The sequence below is a fragment of the Meleagris gallopavo genome, chromosome 22 (genome assembly GCF_000146605.3).
Source record: "Meleagris gallopavo isolate NT-WF06-2002-E0010 breed Aviagen turkey brand Nicholas breeding stock chromosome 22, Turkey_5.1, whole genome shotgun sequence".
NCBI classification, from domain to species: Eukaryota; Metazoa; Chordata; class Aves; order Galliformes; family Phasianidae; genus Meleagris; species Meleagris gallopavo.
The window spans coordinates 13,413,157-13,426,581 of NC_015032.2; the positions used below are offsets into that span (position 1 = coordinate 13,413,157).

The following is a 13,425-nucleotide window of genomic DNA, read 5'->3' on the forward strand; positions in this document are numbered from 1 at the left end:
GCTCGGCCGGGGCTGTCACGGAGGGGGCGGGCGCTGGGCTTCTCCCGCGATGCCGGGACGGCCGAGGCACGGCAGACCACGGCAAAAGCCACGGGGCCCCGCTTTCCCGACGGCGAAGCGACAAATGATGCCTTCGGGGCTGGGAGGGTCCGGGGATGCTGCGGTCATCAACCCCGCGGGCACTGGGGCAGACGGGAGGGCTTCCGGGAGCCCGCGGTGGCATTGGCCGTGCTCGGCATGAACACCTTTGTTTTCCTCTCCGTGGGCCGGCGATGTGTCAGTCCATCTTCTTTCTCTCTTTCCGCAGGAGAGCGGCTCCCGGTGGTGCCTGAAGCGTGAAGTCATCCCTCGAGCTGCGCACGGAGCGCAGCGGGCGGCCGGAGTCGGGGTGCGCTCAGCTTCGGGGCAGCGGCCGAGGGGTGCGGGGGAAACACCTCCACCTCCTCCTCGTCCTCCTGCCGCCGGGCCCCGGGGAGATCCCGGGGAGAGAGGCTGCGGGGGGTGTCCCTGCGGTGTGGCAGCACAGTGCCGGGGGCTGCGGTGACACCCTCGGGGCGAGGGGTCAAGGGACACTGGGATGCTGTAGCCTGAAGAGGAGAACGGCGGTGTTTGAAATCGCTGCCCCGCAGGAGGATTTCCATTCCTGCCTTTCCCCGAACCGTAAAGAAGCGTCGAGTTGTCCCCGCGGTGGGAAGGGCGGGTGGGAGACGGGGACAGCGAAGTGTCATTGTCATCACTCCGTTCCCTTTGTGCAGGGCAGCGGGGATGCAGTAGCCGCTCCGTACCGAGGGGACCCGGGGGGCCACCGCCTGCCCTGCCCGCCAGCACCGGGCTCCGCGATGAGCATGGTAACGAGCCTCGAGCGGCTGGAGCAGCGGCTGGCCGTGATGGTGGCTGCCCAGGAGACTTCCCAGGCCTGGTCTTCGCTGGGAGAGGAGGGGCCGGTTTGTGGTTTTTTGTTTTGTTTTGTTTCTTTTCTTTCAAGCGAGCTTTTACGGAATGCAAAGGGGCAATGGAGCACGGGGCGGGGGAGGGGGGCAGGGAGGGGGCACAAAAGGGCTGCGGCGGTTCGGCGGGGAGCGGGGCAGGGAGGGCAGAAAAGGAACGGGGGGGAAAATGGAGGGAAGTGCCGCAGCCCGGCGTGCGGGGAGGGAGAGCGGCAGCGGGGAAGGGGCCAGGCACAGGAAGCGGGCAGGGGAGGGGGAGAGGCCGGCACGTTAATGAGCATATCTGCCCCAATGCGCTCCCTTTCTTACTAAACTGCCAACCCGGCGACTCTTTTCTTCGCAGGATTAGAGGGAAATGTTCGGTTTCGGGGAGCGTTAAAGGCCATTTGTGTTGCGTGATCGCCCGGAGCCGGCTGCAGAGCCGGGGTTGGAGGGAGCCGGCCCCGACCATTGGGGGCTTTTAGTTCTTTTTGTTATTCAAAGAGGGCTTGGGTGATGGCTGCCATCCCAGCCATCGCGCAGTGCTTCCCTCCAGCCTTTTGATATGCATGCCCCTGTCTGGAGGCAAAGTCCGCCCGTCTCCCCTGCAATCTCTCCACCTACTGGGGAAACCGACCTGATAAGGGCCCTTCTTCTGTTTTCTTAAGAAGGAAAACTGAAAGCGGCCCGGCCCGGAGCTGCCCCGGCCCCGAGCTGGGGCGCTCCAGGTGTGCTCTGCCCGGAGCTCAGCCGGACACAAGCGGGCACTCCCGGCCGCGGGATCCCTAAGCAGTTAATGCCATGGCACGGGCTTCAAGCAGCTTGGCAAACCGTAAAGAAGCTGGTATTGCAAAACTAGGGCGGGATCTGGAGGCAGCGGGTTTATTGTCTCCATGGGGTATGGCTGCAGGGAACGTCCCGGTCACCGAGGCAGTGTCATGGGCTGCCGGAGCGCCAGCTTCTTGGGGAGCCTCGAACATCAGAGCTGGAGTCCTGGAGTCGTTGGTTCTCCATAGGTCCTATGGGCTGTATCACTGTAGTGTCTGTCTGCTTGCATTCAGCAGGGAGAGCGCTGTGGTGCTGCTTGTCTCCTCCCCCCTGCCAGAGAGAAGCATGCGAGGGAAGTGCTCTGTTTCTTATTATTTTTGTAAGGCCCTATCTGCACATGTTGGTGTGCTTCTGCGAGGGGAGGTGAGGACAAAGAGCTCTCCAAGCTTGCAGCAGGCGGAGCTGAATGGAACCGTGGGTGACCGTGCTAGAGGTGCACGGCTCTGTGTCCTGGTACAGAAGCTGGCATGGGGAAGAGAAGGAATGGGGATGGCTGCCCAGGCAAAGCGAAGAGTTTAGCTAGCTTTGCAGCCTGTGTTTTGGTATAATGTTCCCTCTCCCGCTTGCGTATCAGAGGATGGTGATGAGATGTCCTTGAGTGATCCCAGGCTGTGCAGCTGGAGGAGTGCACGGAGCAAGCAGGCTCCTGGGGCTGTCCTCCCCGCACCTCAGAGCCACGTGTCCCCATCCCTTGCTGCCCTTCTCTGTCACATTTCCTGGCACTGTCCCTGTTCATCACCTGTACTGAAGAGAGCAGCGTGTCTGCGCTCAGTTTATGGGATTCTGAATGAGACATGTTTGTGAGATGCTCTGGTTAGTGCTAGGATGCTCTGGTTTTACTGGCAGCATCACTGCTGTCGATGATTTAGGGCTGGGGAGAGAATCCCCAGCAGCTGCTGTTCTGGGGCTATGTCTGCAAGTGTCCAGGGCAGCCGGGGGCACACGGTGAGTCTGGGCAGCTCCTGGGAGTTCTTCACTAGTCTGGGAGCAGATGTGCTACAGCAGTGGGATTTCTGTGCACAGCTGTAGGGCTTTATGTGGTTCAGGCTCCCGCCAGCGCAGTTTCCCTCCTCGTCCCTTTGTTACAGAGCTGTGTCTCTGGCCGGGGGGAGGATGTGTGCCTGGGGTCCCTACCCGGAGAGGTGGGGGCCGGGCACCTGATTCCCCCTCGCATTTGGGTTTTACCGGGGTTTTAATCCAACCCTCTGCGTCCAAAACATCAAACCCCGACTGGTCTTTGTTTGCCAGAGGTGCTGACAGATGATCTCAAAGCAGAAATCTCAATTGTTAGTGAAGCAGTCGGAGGCGATGCTGAGAGCGGGAGCGCTGGGGAAGGGGCGGCCGGGCTGGAGCCCGGGGCTGGGGGTGGGGGCTGCACTGCATCCCCCCCCGGGGCCTTGGAGGGGTGAAGCCGTTCGCTCCCCGACTCCTCGAGCTGATCTGCGTGCTCCTGAAATGACTGTGCTGGTGAAGGGGCAAGTCGCAGCACAGACCCATGGCCTGGCAATGAGGCAGCTTCGTTAGCACCGTCCTGGGTGCCTCTGGGAGAGTCTGGGAGCTTCTGGGAGCTGGCGCTTCCGAAAACACGATCCAGGAAGGGCACCCGCGGGGAGGCAGAGGCGGCGGGCGCAGGCGAGGCGTGTCCCACTGCTCCTGGAGCCCTCCGCTTCCAGCGCTGCTGCTGTGAAATGGCTGCTGCGGGGCAGGGGGTGCTGCTGGGGAATGGGAGAGGTCTCCGTGGCGGGAATGTTTGGCAACGCCCAGCTCGGGCTCAGCGTCGCTTTGCTCTTTTGGGGTCAATCTGCCTTTGGCCTCGGAGCTCCTGGCGGTTTCGGCTTTGCGGGGGTCTCGTGAAAGTGTGGCTACAGCCGCTGCGAGGAGCTGGGAGCTGCCTGACCCTGCGTGAGGAGCTGCAGGGCCGGCTGACGTGCAAATGGCTGCAGATGCAGATGTTTGTGCCGGCCCCACGCCTCTCGGGGGGCTGAGCACGGCAGGCACAGGACTTTGGCCCCGCGGTGCTGCTGGCTGTGCCTGGTCTGCAGTGCTCACCGCTGCTGCAGCTGTGGGGTGTGAGGGGCAGGAGCTCAGTGCGTGGGGCTGGGGGCTGTGGGCAGGATTGTCACCACGTGCCGCATGCACGGAGGGCATGGGAAGGGTCTGAGCCACGGCTGGGCACAGCACGGAGCCTGGGAGTGCTCCATGGACACACGGGGCTGGGAATAGCTCTGGGAATAGCCCTGGTGCTTCTCTAGGGAGACAAATGTTGGCTTGCTGGAGCTGGTGAATCTGCAGGGCCACATCCAGGGAGGTTTTGTCCAGGTGCCCATCAGCACCCAGTGTTACTGCAGATGCATCCCTAGCCAGAGCCTTCTGCCTGCTCCCGGTGCTGTAGGAGAGCTGCTAAGGGAATATGTTGTGCCTGGCCTGAATAGCTCACACAACCCGCTCTGCCTTTCCGAGGACTCTTTGGCTAAGTTTACCATCCCCTATTGCTTCCACAGGCAGCCATGAAAAAGGAGAAGAGCCATGGCCGGGATGAGGCGAACTGCAGGGCAGAGCTGATCCTCTTCGACGAGGACTGCACCGATCCCACTAAGGACACAGCTGCCCTGCTGCTGGAGGCCAATGGGAAGCCCAGCACCCCAGGTGAGTGGCACTGGGGAGTCCAAGCTTTGTGCTGCTGGGGTCAGGATGTGCCCCAGCTTTAGAGCACTTGAGTTGTGGTGCCCAGATTCTGGCTCTTGCTTGGCCAGATCGAGGGAGAGTTTCTGCTTTGGAAAAGGAGTGAATAGCAAACTTGATGAGACTATCAAAAGTGTTGCTCTCACTGCATTGTCTGAAAGATGAGGCTTCAATCTCTTCCCATCTCAACACACTGCTCTCATGAGATCAGCTCATACAGCTGAGCCTGCTCTGCTCCCTTGCACAGATGCTGGGAGCCTGGGGCTGGCACCCTTGAAGAACAAGAGGGTGAGCAAAGACCTGTCCAAGGAGGAGCTGTCCTGGCCACTCACGCTGATGGAGCCACAGGAGGTGAGTGCAGATTGGAGATCTGCCTGTGTCTGTGAGGCTTTGAAAAGAAAGAGCCATAAATTCAGCCGGGGTGACAATTCTGCGTTCCCACTACGCCATGTGCAGGGGCTGCTCACTCACACAGCCCTGCTGTAAAAATCTCATTTCATTTCGAAAGCGCTGTGCCGGATGCCAGAAGCATGCCTGGTTTGGGCTGCTGCAAACCGCAGGGGAAAAGCTGCCCTCAGTGCCTCCAGGTTGTGGGGTTGAGCGCACTCACGTGCAAGTGGGGTGTGCAAGTTCTGCCCGGGGTCTACCCTGTGCCCTCATCTCCAATGCTGTCTGTGTCCCCGTGTGCTGCTCACCTCTGTGCTCCTTCCTACAGGTGAGGCCCCGAGGCAGTGCTGGCTGGGAGAGCAGCCTCCGGCAGAAGCCCCCCGTCGCCTCATCTTCCAGGCAGGGCAGACCCACCACGAGATGCAGATCAAGGAAACAAGCAGCGTGGAGGCTCTCAGGGAACTGCCAGCTCCGCTGCGGGTGAGAGCTGAGGGACCTGGAGCTGTGTGCGTGGCTGGGGGTGGCCTGAGTGCCGCATACCCCGTGCCTCAGTTTCCCTCTGTGGTGCGTGTGTGCCTTTGAGTTGGACGCTTTGACTGCCTGGGGTGAAATGAAGGGAGGAAAGCAAGAGATGCCCTTTTTGCTGTGTGTCTTATGCACGAAGCGGTGTTCCCTTAGCTGCACCCAGCCCTGGACCCTCTGATCCCAGCCACAGAGTCTGGGGGTCATGCTGTGCTCTAGGGAAAAGGTGGTGGGGGCTGCTCTCTGTTCCCTGTGGGTTCTCACACTACTCTCTCCCACACAGAGCTCCCGGAGGAGGACAGCCGTGCCTGTGCTCACCACCATCGACCTGACAGAGGAAGACTCACGGGACTCATCGCAGAGCAGCAGCACGCTGTCGGGGAGCAGCTCCCAGGAGGGCCAGAATGGTTCCACTGAGCTGGTGGCTGAGGAGCCAGAGAGCCGGGATGCAGGGATTGCTCTGGAGTACCAGGTAGAGGGGAGGATGTGCTCTTCCAGCACCCCCTTCTTGTGCTGGGTGGAGGGAAGGTGGTGGGTCTGTGCCCTCTGGGTGCTGGCAGCAGGGGCTGTGCAGGATGTGCACCGTCACAGCACTGAGCCGTCTGTACTGCGTGCAGCTCAGCACTGCCAGCAGCCCTGAGTGCAGCACGTGCTTGCTGGGAGCTGTGCCTGCTGGGATGGGCAGCTTCCTGCCCACAGACTGGCTTTCTGTTAGGAGATACTGAAAGGGGGAGTGAAAGCGGAGTGATTTGGTGCCTGATGGCGTCAGGGCAGGGCCTGAGACTTGCAGGAATTGGGCAATTGCTTTTCGCTGAATAATTAGGTGCCTAATTGCTGAACAAAACTTGAAGGAGTGCTCTACTCATGAGCATCAGCTCCTGTGGGAAGATCCTGGAGCCAGTGCAGTGCCGGGCTGCCTGCTGGAGGTTCTCAGCCACACCAACTAAGTGTCCCAGCTCTGTATTTGCTCTCTTTGCTCTGTCTTGGTTCCTGCTGTGCCCTGGGGGCAGCAGAGGAGGGTGGGTGCCCTCTCACTGTGCTGCAGACAGATAAATGGGTTATTGCCCTAGGAGCTGCTGGGACGTGGGAGCCAGCCCCAGCTGCCTCAAAGCATTCAAGGGAGTCTGAGGACTGGCAGCATCCTTGTAGAGCTCCACACAAGTGCTGTTGCAGCTCTGCATGGTGCCCAGCCATTCCTCTGCACCCCGCAGCAGCCCAGGGCATCCTTGTGTGGGTGCTGGGACGAAGCATGGGTGGGTCCGTGCTCCTGGCTCATCCGTGTGTTATCCTTTGCTTTCAGGATGGGAAGGAATTTGGAATTGGGGAGCTCGTCTGGGGGAAGATCAAGGGTTTCTCCTGGTGGCCAGCGATTGTTGTTTCCTACAGAGCCACATCCAAACGCCAGGCGGTGTCGGGCATGCGATGGGTGCAGTGGTTTGGGGACGGGAAGTTCTCTGAGGTGAGCCTGCTGCTTCTGGCTGGAGGTGGGCTGGAGCCCCTCCTGTGCCAATCCCTGTGATCTGTGCCCATTTCTGCGGCTGCCTGTGCCTGGGGGTGGGTGTGTGTGTCCAGCTGCAGCCTCCCCAGAGCAGGGAGTGCAGCACTTTGCAATCTGGAGCTCTGGGATGCTCTCCTGACTCTGGTGCTGGCAGCCCACCCCCTTCCCATCTTCCTTCCTGGTTTGTCCGAGCTGTCCCTGCTCACTCTGTGCCCTGCTGAGCACTGCCCTCCCACACAGCCCCATGCTGGGTGCCATGCTGCAGAGGCTCAGTGCCAGCAGAGGGTGCACACAGCCTATCATAGCCACGTGTGCAATGATTCCTCTGCCCTCCCTCCCTGCTGCAGCGTGGCTTGCTCCATGCAAAGCTACTGCTAACTTCTCTGCCAGATGGGATATGGGGCTATATGGGGACAGGAGCAAGTTGTGTCCTTGCTCAACACTGAGGTTTTGTCCCTCTGTCTCAGGTTTCTGCAGACAAGCTGGTAGGACTGATGGCCTTCAGACAGCATTTCAATACTGCCACGTTCAATAAGCTGGTCTCCTACCGCCGAGCCATATACCATGCCCTGGAGGTATAACTGCAGAGCAGAGCTGGGCTGTATGGGGAGCACAGGGCGGGGGGCAGCTGGGGGCTGGCGTGGCCGTGGCACTCCCAGTGCTGGAATCTGGCAGCTGCTGCTGCTGGGAAGGGGAGGGGACCATCCCCCCGTGCCTTGTCACTGTGCTCCACTGCCCTCCTCTTGCAGGTTGCCAGGAGCCGCTCAGGGAAGACGTTCACATCTGCCCCTGGGGAGTCCCTGGAGGAGCAGCTGAAGCCCATGATCGATTGGGCGCTCACCGGCTTCAAACCACTGGGTGTGAAAGGGCTGCAGCCACCCAAAAGCTCAGGTGGGCTGGTGGTAGGAGCTGAGCATGGTGCTGGGGGCTCCAAAAAGCATGCTGAAGCACTCTCCAAAATGTTGCTCTTGGCAGTGAAATGTGATCTATGGCTATCTGGGGGCTGTGGATCTGGGGCAGCAGTGGGAGCACAGACCCCATGGAGAGGGGAGCAAACATAGTCAGGTCCCACTCAGCTCCTCCCTCGGTTCATCTGCTAGGAGGAGGAAGAAGGAGCAAAAATATTAGTTCCGCCCTGCAATGGATGCCAGTAGGCAGAGATGATCTCTGCTGATTTGCAGGGTTGTGGCATCCCATATGAGCACTGCACCCTGGGGTGAGCCGGAGCCTCGAGGAAGGGCTCTGGGGTGGGACTGTGACAAAGCTAGGAGGCTGATGTCCTCACGTGTCCCCACTGGAGCTGCCTGTCCCTTGCAGAAAATGGGGCCCTGAGGAACGGCACAGAGGAGGTGCTGTGCCTCGAGCACTGTCCTCCCACCAAGAGGCTGAAGAGCAACCCCTGCAACAGCAGCAAGGAGCAGCGCATGGAGGAGGACCAGACTCGAGGTACTGGGCTGTGGTGTGGGCAGTGCATGGGTTCCTAAATAAAAAAAACCCTTTGTGCTCTGGCTGGGCTCACTTGTGCCTTAAAGACCAAACTGTGACTGCAGAACTGCAAGTCGGGCTCCGTTAGCTGCTCAGCATGAAAGTTACTTTGTGGAATGCTAAATCTTCTTTTTTATTTTTTTTTAAAGAACAAATGGTTTCCGAAGTTACGAACAACAGCGGGAGTCTGGAAGGTAAGCATTTGCCTGTTCCATCCTGCTACAAGGGCTGGGAATGATGGAAGTGCTGGAGGGCAGCACCAGACAGAATCCATCGGTCCTTTTTTAAATGCACTGTGCTAAACTGGGGACAGGGCTGCAAGGCTGGGACCTGCCAACAGCTGGGGCGGTGTCCCCAGCTCCACTTGGTCCCTTGACCATGGGCTGTAAGGAGCCATGGGGTGAGTGGAGCTCTCTCTGCCCTCAGACAGCTGCTTGTCATGCGGGAGGAGGAACCCAGCCACCTTCCACCCGCTGTTTGAGGGGGGCCTGTGCCACACCTGCAGGGTAAGAGCGGCCAGCAAGGCTGCAGCCATCGAGTTGGGAATGGGATGGGGGTGATAGGGGAAACTGCCAGACCTGAGCCTGCCATGCCCACCGCAGGGTCATCCCTTGGCGTGGTCCCCTCTGAGTTCCCTGCATGCTGTGGGTGGTGCCCACAAGGCACTGAGGATGCACATCTCTGAGCTGGGGTTAGGGGGGAGCTGAGTACAGATCCTGATGCTTTCCTCCCATCTGCCCTCTGCCAGGATAGATTCCTGGAGCTCTTCTACATGTATGACGAAGATGGCTACCAGTCCTACTGCACCGTGTGCTGCGAGGGCAAGGAGCTGCTGCTCTGCAGCAATGCCAGCTGCTGCAGGTGGGTTCCCCCGTGCCTTGGAAGTCCCTGCAGAGCTTGGTGCTGGGCTGGGGGTCAGGGGGTAGCAGGGCACTACAGTGAGGCAAAACAGAGCTGGCTGCACTTGGGCAGGTCCTGGGGAGGGTGGTAGGAGATTTACCCAGACTTAAATCATCAGTCTGTGTCAGCAGCCCTAAATCCTGGGATGCGTCAGTCGGGGAGAGCATTCTTCAAAATGGGACAGGGCTGCAGGAGAGGCTGGGCTGACACCTAGGGGTGCTGTGTCTGGGCAGGTGCTTCTGTGTGGAATGCCTGGAGGTCCTGGTGGGACGAGGCTCATCGGCCAAGGCGAAAGAGCAGGAGCCTTGGAACTGTTACATGTGCCAACCCCAGAGGAGCTATGGGGTGCTGCAGCGCCGGCAGGACTGGAGCTCGCGTCTGCAGGACTTCTTCACCAGTGACAAGGGGCAGGAATATGTAAGGGCTGAGGGTAGTGAGCCTGGTGCACAGGGTTAGGGGAGAGGGGTTAATGGTCCTGGCCCTGCCTCAATCTCATCTAGGCTATGCAGGTGTGCTGGGCTCATCCCCCCACGGATGCTCCCTGTGAAGGGAACTGGACTTGGGGAGCGTTGCAGCACTGCCCTGAGCTCCGCAGGGCTCTGCTGCAAGGGGAAACAGGGTCTCACTGCTGTCTTCCATTACAGGATGCACCCAAAATCTACCCAGCGGTGCCACCAGCCAAGAGGAGACCCATCAGAGTGCTCTCTCTGTTTGATGGCATAGCAACAGGTGAGGTGCTGGAAGAAGGGCTGTGCCGTAGCCTCAAGCCTATCAGAAAGCTTGGGGAGAAGGGGATGGGGCGGGTGCGTCCCCATCGGTGGAGGCAGGGAGGAGAGCAGGGGGTGAGGATGATGCCCACAGGCTGTGCTGGGTGCTGCATGTGGGCACTGTGGTCCCGGCGCAAAGCCCTCAGCCCCCCATCCCCGGGCAGGGTACCTGGTGCTGAAGGACCTGGGCATCCAAGTGGAGAAGTACATCGCCTCTGAGATCTGCGAGGATCCCCTGGCAGTGGGCACCGTGCGGCACGAGGGCAACATCACCTATGTGCACGACGTCAGGAACATCACCAAGAGAAATGTGAGCTGCACTGCGCTTGGCTCAGGGTGGGTTGGGTGGGTGCTGTGCCCCGATAACCAGCTGTCTGCCCGCTGCAGATCGAGGAGTGGGGTCCCTTTGACCTGGTGATTGGCGGCAGCCCCTGTAACGACCTCTCGCTCGCCAGCCCGCCCAGGAAAGCTCCGTACGGTGAGGCTGTTTGGCCCCACGGGGCTGGGAGCCCCCAGGCTGCCTGGGGCCGGCGACGCAGTTCTGCGGTGGCTCCGTCCGGGGATGCGTGCCAAGCGCTGTCTCCCCCAGGCCCACCAGAGCCCGTCCCCACGCCTCAGCCAAACCTGCGGGGCCGCGGGCGGTCCCCCTCCTAAACACCCCCCTGCCTGGGTCCCCCCGCACGGAGGGCACCGGGCGGCTCTTCTTCGAGTTCTACCATCTGCTCAACTACGCCCGTCCCAAGGCTGGAGAGGAGCGGCCCTTCTTCTGGATGTTTGAGAACGTGGTGGCCATGAGGGTCAACGACAAGAGGGACATTTCTCGGTTCCTGGAGGTAGGGATCGCTCGGCTTTGGGAAGGGCGCAAGAATGGGGCACCCACACTTACCCACGGAAGGCTGCTCCCAGCAAAAAAAAGCCCTGACCCCTCTGCTAACTTGCTTTCCCTCTCTCGGGCTGCAGTGTAACCCTGTTATGATCGACGCTATCAAGATATCGGCTGCACACAGAGCACGCTACTTCTGGGGCAACCTCCCAGGGATGAACAGGTAACGTTCAGCCATGGTTTCATTTTGTTTGTGGTACTTGCAAGGCTCTGTGCTGCTTGACATTGCGGTGTTGCTGTCCCCAGAGCTGCAGCCACCGGAGGGAAGTGCTGCTGCTGTGCGTAGTGCTTGGATGTGTGCCGAGCTGAGCCCAGCTCGAGGCTCTGTTCACACCTTATAGCAACCCCAAATTTACTGCAAAGTGCAACATAATGAGTGGGGGTAGAGCAGACTGCAATTGCTAGCAGTCCTGCACTCCACGTGCACAAGGTGGAGTTTTTGCTTACTAAGGCCTCAGCCAGCAAACACAGGCTCATTTTTTTTTCACTTGTTTATATTTAAATTGCCAATATTTGTTGGAATTGAAACTAATTAAAGCTGAACCAGAGGCATGCAGGGATTTGAAAGTTAAACAGCAATTACTGAGCCATTGTCAGGCCGTGCCCTTGGAGATGTGGCAGTTGAACTCCCATCCAACCAGTGGGAGCACCGTTGTTACCCAGAGGATCCTGGGGCAGTGCTGGGAATAGGTCTCATGGTGCAGGGGCCATGGGCTCAAGGCTCCTCCGAAAGTGTTACCGGGAAAAATGGGCAGTGGTGACATGGGCTGACACTGAACAAGTTGTGCAAGGTGCTCTGAGATGAGTGAGCAAAAAGCACAAGCCAAGATTACTCTCTATTTTTGACCTTAGTATGGGAGCCTGGAGAACTGACTCACTGCCTTCCCTTGTTTGTAATACTTGTCTGTGGTGCTACCAGGGTCTGGTGGCTGTGGGGTGTGATGGCACTGAGGTCTGGTGGCACGTGGGGACTGTGAGGGGTGGCTGTGAGGCCGGGAGGCTGAATGGGAGCCATATGGGCACGGGGCAGCTGCTGAGCGTCACCCATTCCTCTGCCCTGCAGGATCTTTGGCTTCCCCCTGCACTGCACCGACGTCTCCAACATCAGCCGCGGGGCTCGCCAGAAGCTGCTCGGGAGGTCCTGGAGCATCCCTGTCATCCAGCACCTCTTCTCCCCTCTCAAGGATTACTTTGCCTGCGAGTAGCCCACGCTGCATCCCTCGTCTCTCCGTCACAACGCAGCTCTGCTGCCCGAGGAGGGCTCAGCCCTGTGCCCACCATTCCCAGCACTGTGCCCCCGCTGCCGCAGGGCTCGGGAAGCGCCTTCAACCAAAGAACCTGGCCGGGTGCCTTCCTGATGGGATTACAGACAGCACTGCCTGGGAAATGATGGACAAAACGAGCTTTAATCACCCAGCACAAAGCTGCGTGCATCACTGATGAGGCGAGAAGTCTCTTCCAGAGCATTAAACGTTCCGCTTGAGCCCAGAGCTGGAAAGCAGTGAGTGGTGGAGGCAGCTGCTGGCGTGCTGCAAATGTGGACTACAGAGCTGCTCACCTCCTAAACAAGCATAAACCTCTCTTGAAACGACTGCCAAAAATCCTCAAGCTGCAGCAGCAGGTGTGAGGGCCCCGGGTCAGGTTATGTACACTGAACATGCAGAATACACAAACCAAATCTTTTTTATTTTTATTTTTTAAGACCTTTTGTAAAACTTTAAATTTTGTTGTTTAATGTCTGTTGCTGCTTTAAGGCATTATGTAAGAATGTGGAGACTCCTAGACCTGAATGTAGCTGAAACTGAACTGTGAGCTGATAGAATTACTTTTCTAGTTAGGGAGATACTGTTTTATGCATTCGGCTGTAGTTTACAGATATTCACTACGTCCTTTTCCAAGCATTTCCCTTTTTTTCCTGATGTTTCAAAATCCTGCTGAGTGGGTTGAATGGTTACATTGGGGCTGGGAAATCGGGCCGCAGTGACCAGAGGGGAAAATGTTCTGAGAATGAGTGCATGGTGTAGGCAGGGCGGGCAGTGTTACCACCCCCTGCTGTCACCCACCAGCAGCCAAGGTCCACAGTGCCACAGATGCCCATCCCTCTGCCACCCCATCCCATGAGTTTTGTTTCTTGAAGCCACGTGGGCTCCCCTCCGTCGCATCCTCTATTTCATGTGCCGGATCTCATGTCCCTTCCCGTCTGATCAAAAGGAAAATAGAGAAAAAAGGACTTGGGGAAAGCAAACAATGATAAAAGGGGAACGAGAACAGTCCTGGCATTAAGCTGACTTGATGAGAATCGCAGTAGACAAGTCTTCCTTGGAACGCTGCCTTTTATGGTGTGCTCATAAACATGTTGCAAGGAGGTAGATCTCAGAAATGCCTTTTTTAATGCTTTGTAAAGGTTTCTAACTCTCCCTGGTGCTATTTTTTTAGTTAAAGGATTTTTGATGTCCAAAGTTTTGTGGGTTTTTATACAATCTTTTAAAATAAGAGGAAAAGAAAAAAAAAACGATACTGTTTTGTTGAATGTGTTTCATACGGTGT

General features: G+C 58.4%; 2 protein-coding genes across 2 annotated transcripts in view; one reads left to right on the top strand and one right to left on the bottom strand.

Moving 5' to 3' along the window:
- CDK5RAP1 (CDK5 regulatory subunit associated protein 1) overlaps positions 1–345 on the bottom strand; it is a 7,388-nt gene extending 7,043 nt beyond the window's left edge. Inside the window, exon 1 of the mRNA XM_019622105.1 lies at positions 103–345. Coding sequence (XP_019477650.1) covers positions 103–345 — 243 coding nt within the window. The remainder of the gene's footprint in view (positions 1–102) is intronic.
- Positions 28–13,403, top strand: DNMT3B (DNA methyltransferase 3 beta). The gene is given in 21 exon segments (XM_010722612.2): positions 28–388; positions 756–944; positions 4,256–4,400; positions 4,684–4,787; positions 5,152–5,203; positions 5,206–5,303; positions 5,629–5,817; positions 6,646–6,804; positions 7,311–7,418; positions 7,593–7,734; positions 8,161–8,289; positions 8,478–8,522; positions 8,755–8,834; positions 9,077–9,189; positions 9,462–9,645; positions 9,873–9,957; positions 10,160–10,305; positions 10,383–10,646; positions 10,649–10,828; positions 10,956–11,041; positions 11,942–13,403. Coding segments are annotated over 20 exon segments (2,556 nt in total). The 5' UTR covers positions 28–388; positions 756–839; the 3' UTR covers positions 12,084–13,403.
- The last annotated feature ends 22 nt before the right edge of the window (positions 13,404–13,425 follow it).